Consider the following 7,500-nt stretch of genomic DNA (forward strand, 5'->3'; position numbering starts at 1 on the left):
CAACACAACAACACAACAACACAACAACACAACAACCGTTAGACAACACAACTGGACAAACATTGCGCGATCCGTTACAGACAGAAACCATTAGACTGCCACAACGAAGGGACAATATTGAGACACAGAGCTAGTTTTCCCCCCCCCCTAGAACATGTTGACTGTGAAAGTCGTGCAGAGCTTCAGAGGGTCTCACCAGTTCTCCCTTGTCTCCTGGGCCACCAATAGCTCCCTAGAAGAGACAAACTAATTATTATATGACATCATTTTTAGTTGGTTTAAAAAAAAATGCAATTCTACAGTATTCTACATTATTGGGTCGGGTAGAGTGTTATAGTATGTGTGGAGTAGAGCTTCTTACTGGTGTCCCTTTGGCTCCAGGGAAGCCAGACGAGCCGGGACTCCCTCTCTCACCCTGAGGAAGAGGAAGACAACAGAGTTATTTAACCTTTAACCTTTCTATCAGGTCCCTGGCCTAACGACCAGAGAGGAGCAGTGCAGAGCAACAGAAGTCTGGGATGATCACTCTGATGTCAGAGCACAGCTGTATGGAACGCTGGGACGTAGGAAGTAACATTGTATCACGTGCAGTGACTTCCTGTTTACCTTAGGTCCAGCGTCTCCCACCGGTCCGAGGGGGCCTGTGTTTCCCGGTCGACCGGGATCTCCCTGGAGACACAAACACGATGATTGTATAACTAGGGTCCGAGCAGCAAAAAGAGGCGCGTTGTAAATGTATTGTTAGAATTCTGTTTGATCTCAATCGCGTACCTTCTCTCCACCTGTTCCAGGAAGTCCACCGTCGCCCGCGTCTCCTGAGTGACCATCAGGACCCTGTTGGCAGAGACACACACACACACACACACACACACACACACACACACACACACACACACACACACACACACACACACACACACACACACACACACACACGCACGCACGCACGCACACACACACACACAGACATATTTATAACACACACTGGTCAATGTACATTCATTTCAACCAGATTTCAACCACAAATCAACAGCATGATTCCAAGGGTTGGTTTCAAGGGTTGAGAACTCAATTAAATATCAAGCCAATAGTGTTGCTAGTATTAGTAACATATAATAGATGTGTTGATCTAGTCAGGTTTCTCAGAACATACCCCTGTCCTGGATCTAGCCAGGTTTCTCAGGTCATACCCCTGTCCTGGATCTAGCCAGGTTTCTCAGAACATACCCCTGTCCTGGATCTAGCCAGGTTTCTCAGAACATACCCTGTCTCTCCTGGATCTAGCCAGGTTTCTCAGGTCATACCCCTGTCCTGGATCTAGCCAGGTTTCTCAGAACATACCCTGTTTCTCCTGGATCTAGCCAGGTTTCTCAGAACATACCCTGTCTCTCCTGGATCTAGCCAGGTTTCTCAGGTCATACCCCTGTCCTGGATCTAGCCAGGTTTCTCAGGTCATACCCTGTTTCTCCTGGATCTAGCCAGGTTTCTCAGAACATACCCCTGTCCTGGATCTAGCCAGGTTTCTCAGAACATACCCTGTTTCTCCTGGATCTAGTCAGGTTTCTCAGAACATACCCTGTTTCTCCTGGATCTAGCCAGGTTTCTCAGAACATACCCTGTCTCTCCTGGATCTAGCCAGGTTTCTCAGAACATACCCTGTCTCTCCTGGATCTAGTCAGGTTTCTCAGAACATACCCCTGTCCTGGATCTAGCCAGGTTTCTCAGAACATACCCTGTCTCTCCTGGATCTAGTCAGGTTTCTCAGGTCATACCCTGTTTCTCCTGGATCTAGCCAGGTTTCTCAGAACATACCCTGTCTCTCCTGGATCTAGCCAGGTTTCTCAGAACATACCCTGTCTCTCCTGGATCTAGTCAGGTTTCTCAGAACATACCCCTGTCCTGGATCTAGTCAGGTTTCTCAGAACATACCCTGTCCTGGATCTAGCCAGGTTTCTCAGAACATACCCTGTTTCTCCTGGATCTAGCCAGGTTTCTCAGAACATACCCCTGTCCTGGATCTAGCCAGGTTTCTCAGAACATACCCTGTCTCTCCTGGATCTAGCCAGGTTTCTCAGAACATACCCCTGTCCTGGATCTAGTCAGGTTTCTCAGAACATACCCTGGTTCTCCTGGATCTAGTCAGGTTTCTCAGGTCATACCCCTGTCCTGGATCTAGTCAGGTTTCTAAGAACATACCCTGTCTCCTGGATCTAGCCAGGTTTCTCAGAACATACCCTGTCTCTCCTGGATCTAGTCAGGTTTCTCAGGTCATACCCTGTCTCTCCTGGATCTAGTCAGGTTTCTCAGAACATACCCTGTTTCTCCTGGATCTAGCCAGGTTTCTCAGAACATACCCTGTTTCTCCTGGATCTAGCCAGGTTTCTCAGGTCATACCCCTGTCCTGGATCTAGCCAGGTTTCTCAGGTCATACCCCTGTCCTGGATCTAGCCAGGTTTCTCAGAACATACCCTGTCTCTCCTGGATCTAGTCAGGTTTCTCAGGTCATACCCTGTTTCTCCTGGATCTAGCCAGGTTTCTCAGAACATACCCTGTCTCTCCTGGATCTAGTCAGGTTTCTCAGGTCATACCCTGTTTCTCCTGGATCTAGCCAGGTTTCTCAGGTCATACCCCTGTCCTGGATCTAGCCAGGTTTCTCAGAACATACCCTGTCTCTCCTGGATCTAGTCAGGTTTCTCAGAACATACCCCTGTCCTGGATCTAGTCAGGTTTCTCAGAACATACCCTGTCTCTCCTGGATCTAGTCAGGTTTCTCAGAACATACCCTGTCTCTCCTGGATCTAGTCAGGTTTCTCAGAACATACCCTGTTTCTCCTGGATCTAGTCAGGTTTCTCAGAACATACCCTGTCTCCTGGATCTCCTTTGCAGCCGGGAGCGCCGATGCGTCCGATCTTTCCCTTCTGTCCGTCTGTCCCGTTGCGTCCTGCGAGGCCGGCCACACCCTTCATCCCCTCAGCTCCGATCTCCCCCTGAAAACATCACACACTCAGCAGTAATACAGAATCTACCTCGAGTCCTGTGCTGAACAGATATGATAATCAATAATTAATACCTAATGAAATATTGATCTCACCTTTTCCCCCTCCAGACCGATTTCACCCTATAAGAGCAGAAAACAGAACAACAGCCATTAGGGAAACAACACGGAGCGTTACTGGTCACTATATATAAAGACATTATTACTGGTATTACTGGTCACTATATATAAAGACATTATTACTGGTATTACTGGTCAATATATATAAAGACATTATTACTGGTATTACTGGTCACTATATATAAAGACATTATTACTGGTATTACTGGTCAATATATATAAAGACATTATTACTGGTATTACTGGTCACTATATATAAAGACATTATTACTGGTATTACTGGTCAATATATATAAAGACATTATTACTGGTATTACTGGTCACTATATATAAAGACATTATTACTGGTATTACTGGTCACTATATATAAAGACATTATTACTGGTATTACTGGTCACTATATATAAAGACATTATTACTGGTATTACTGGTCACTATATATAAATACATTATTACTGGTATTACTGGTCAATATATATAAAGACATTATTACTGGTATTACTGGTCACTATATATAAAGACATTATTACTGGTATTACTGGTCAATATATATAAAGACATTATTACTGGTATTACTGGTCACTATATATAAAGACATTATTACTGGTATTACTGGTCAATATATATAAAGACATTATTACTGGTATTACTGGTCACTATATATAAAGACATTATTACTGGTATTACTGGTCACTATATATAAAGACATTATTACTGGTATTACTGGTCACTATATATAAAGACATTATTACTGGTATTACTGGTCACTATATATAAATACATTATTACTGGTATTACTGGTCAATATATATAAATACATTATTACTGGTATTACTGGTCACTATATATAAAGACATTATTACTGGTATTACTGGTATTACTGGTCACTATATATAAAGACATTATTACTGGTATTACTGGTATTACTGGTCACTATATATAAAGACATTATTACTGGTATTACTGGTCAATATATATAAATACATAATTACTGGTATTACTGGTCACTATATATAAAGACATAATTACTGGTATTACTGGTATTACTGGTGTTACTGGTCACTATATATAAAGATATTATTACTGGTATTACTGGTATTACTGGTGTTACTGGTCACTATATATAAAGACATTATTACTGGTATTACTGGTATTACTGGTCACTATATATAAAGACATTATTACTGGTATTACTGGTATTACTGGTCAATATATATAAAGACATTATTACTGGTATTACTGGTATTACTGGTGTTACTGGTCACTATATATAAAGATATTATTACTGGTATTACTGGTCACTATATATAAAGACATTATTACTGGTATTACTGGTATTACTGGTATTACTGGTCAATATATATAAAGACATTATTACTGGTATTACTGGTATTACTGGTATTACTGGTCACTATATATAAAGACATTATTACTGGTGTTACTGGTCACTATATATAAAGACATTATTACTGGTATTACTGGTATTACTGGTCACTATATATAAAGACATTATTACTGGTATTACTGGTATTACTGGTCAATATATATAAAGACATTATTACTGGTATTACTGGTATTACTGGTCACTATATATAAAGACATTATTACTGGTATTACTGGTATTACTGGTGTTACTGGTCACTATATATAAAGATATTATTACTGGTATTACTGGTCACTATATATAAAGACATTATTACTGGTATTACTGGTATTACTGGTCACTATATATAAAGACATTATTACTGGTATTACTGGTATTACTGGTCACTATATATAAATACATTATTACTGGTATTACTGGTCACTATATATAAAGACATTATTACTGGTATTACTGGTATTACTGGTCAATATATATAAAGACATTATTACTGGTATTACTGGTATTATTGGTCACTATATATAAAGATATTATTACTGGTATTACTGGTCACTATATATAAAGACATTATTACTGGTATTACTGGTATTACTGGTATTACTGGTCAATATATATAAAGACATTATTACTGGTATTACTGGTCACTATATATAAAGACATTATTACTGGTATTACTGGTCACTATATATAAAGACATTATTACTGGTATTACTGGTTAATATATATAAAGACATTATTACTGGTATTACTGGTCACTATATATAAAGATATTATTACTGGTATTACTGGTCAATATATATAAAGACATTATTACTGGTATTACTGGTCACTATATATAAAGATATTATTACTGGTATTACTGGTTAATATATATAAAGACATTATTACTGGTATTACTGGTCAATATATATAAAGATATTATTACTGGTATTACTGGTATTACTGGTCAATATATATAAAGACATTATTACTGGTATTACTGGTATTACTGGTATTACTGGTCAATATATATAAAGACATTATTACTGGTATTACTGGTATTACTGGTCAATATATATAAAGACATTATTACTGGTATTACTGGTATTACTGGTCAATATATATAAAGATATTATTACTGGTATTACTGGTCACTATATATAAAGATATTATTACTGGTATTACTGGTTAATATATATAAAGACATTATTACTGGTATTACTGGTCAATATATATAAAGATATTATTACTGGTATTACTGGTATTACTGGTCACTATATATAAAGACATTATTACTGGTATTACTGGTATTACTGGTATTACTGGTCACTATATATAAAGACATTATTACTGGTATTACTGGTATTACTGGTCACTATATATAAAGATATTATTACTGGTATTACTGGTCACTATATATAAAGACATTATTACTGGTATTACTGGTCAATATATATAAAGATATTATTACTGGTATTACTGGTATTACTGGTATTACTGGTATTACTGGTCAATATATATAAAGATATTATTACTGGTATTACTGGTCACTATATATAAAGACATTATTACTGGTATTACTGGTTAATATATATAAAGACATTATTACTGGTATTACTGGTCAATATATATAAAGATATTATTACTGGTGTTACTGGTCACTATATATAAAGACATTTTTGCTGGTATTACTGGTATTACTGGTCACTATATATAAAGACATTATTACTGGTATTACTGGTCAATATATATAAAGATATTATTACTGGTGTTACTGGTCACTATATATAAAGACATTATTACTGGTATTACTGGTCAATATATATAAAGACATTATTACTGGTATTACTGGTCACTATATATAAAGACATTATTACTGGTATTACTGGTATTACTGGTCACTATATATAAAGACATTATTACTGGTATTACTGGTCAATATATATAAAGACATTATTACTGGTATTACTGGTATTACTGGTCAATATATATAAAGATATTATTACTGGTATTACTGGTCACTATATATAAAGACATTATTACTGGTATTACTGGTCAATATATATAAAGACATTATTACTGGTATTACTGGTCACTATATATAAAGACATTATTACTGGTATTACTGGTCAATATATATAAAGACATTATTACTGGTATTACTGGTTAATATATATAAAGACATTATTACTGGTATTACTGGTCAATATATATAAAGATATTATTACTGGTATTACTGGTCACTATATATAAAGACATTTTTGCTGGTATTACTGGTATTACTGGTCACTATATATAAAGACATTATTACTGGTATTACTGGTATTACTGGTCAATATATATAAAGATATTATTACTGGTGTTACTGGTATTACTGGTCAATATATATAAAGACATTATTACTGGTATTACTGGTTAATATATATAAAGACATTATTACTGGTATTACTGGTCAATATATATAAAGATATTATTACTGGTATTACTGGTCACTATATATAAAGACATTATTACTGGTATTACTGGTATTACTGGTCACTATATATAAAGACATTATTACTGGTATTACTGGTCACTATATATAAAGATATTATTACTGGTATTACTGGTCACTATATATAAAGACATTATTACTGGTATTACTGGTCACTATATATAAAGACATTATTACTGGTATTACTGGTCACTATATATAAAGACATTATTACTGGTAGTGTGTGTGATTGGGAGGAGCATGAGACTTGCCTTGACTCCTGGTTGACCAATGGGACCCTCGATGCCGGGGTCGCCCTGTCTTCCTCTCTCTCCTTTAAAACCAGCGTTTCCATTGTCTCCTTTGATCCCCTGTAACACAACAGATATTAGTGACCTGCTACCTTTCTGGAACTTGTAAACTGTCGAAAACAGATCCTAATCTGATCCAAATGGTTGCATTTCAGGCCTAGGGGGTTTACTTTGGTATTAACATGCATTCGAAACAGGACGTTTAGGAGGTTATTCAAATGAGCCTACATCGCTGCA

At 36.5% G+C, this 7,500-nt stretch overlaps 1 protein-coding gene across 2 annotated transcripts in view; it reads right to left on the reverse strand.

Moving 5' to 3' along the window:
* col6a2 (collagen, type VI, alpha 2) overlaps nucleotides 1-7,500 on the reverse strand; it is a 61,549-nt gene that overhangs the window by 30,800 nt on the left and 23,249 nt on the right. For both annotated transcript variants that reach the window (XM_045714383.1, XM_045714382.1), the window contains exons 8-14: nucleotides 7,225-7,323; nucleotides 3,093-3,119; nucleotides 2,863-2,988; nucleotides 772-834; nucleotides 607-669; nucleotides 362-415; nucleotides 197-232 (exon numbers count right to left, since the gene is read on the reverse strand). In XM_045714383.1, coding sequence (XP_045570339.1) covers nucleotides 197-232; nucleotides 362-415; nucleotides 607-669; nucleotides 772-834; nucleotides 2,863-2,988; nucleotides 3,093-3,119; nucleotides 7,225-7,323 — 468 coding nt within the window. The remainder of the gene's footprint in view (nucleotides 1-196; nucleotides 233-361; nucleotides 416-606; nucleotides 670-771; nucleotides 835-2,862; nucleotides 2,989-3,092; nucleotides 3,120-7,224; nucleotides 7,324-7,500) is intronic.

Source organism: Salmo salar, chromosome ssa03 (assembly GCF_905237065.1).
Source record: "Salmo salar chromosome ssa03, Ssal_v3.1, whole genome shotgun sequence".
Lineage (NCBI taxonomy): Eukaryota > Metazoa > Chordata > Actinopteri > Salmoniformes > Salmonidae > Salmo > Salmo salar.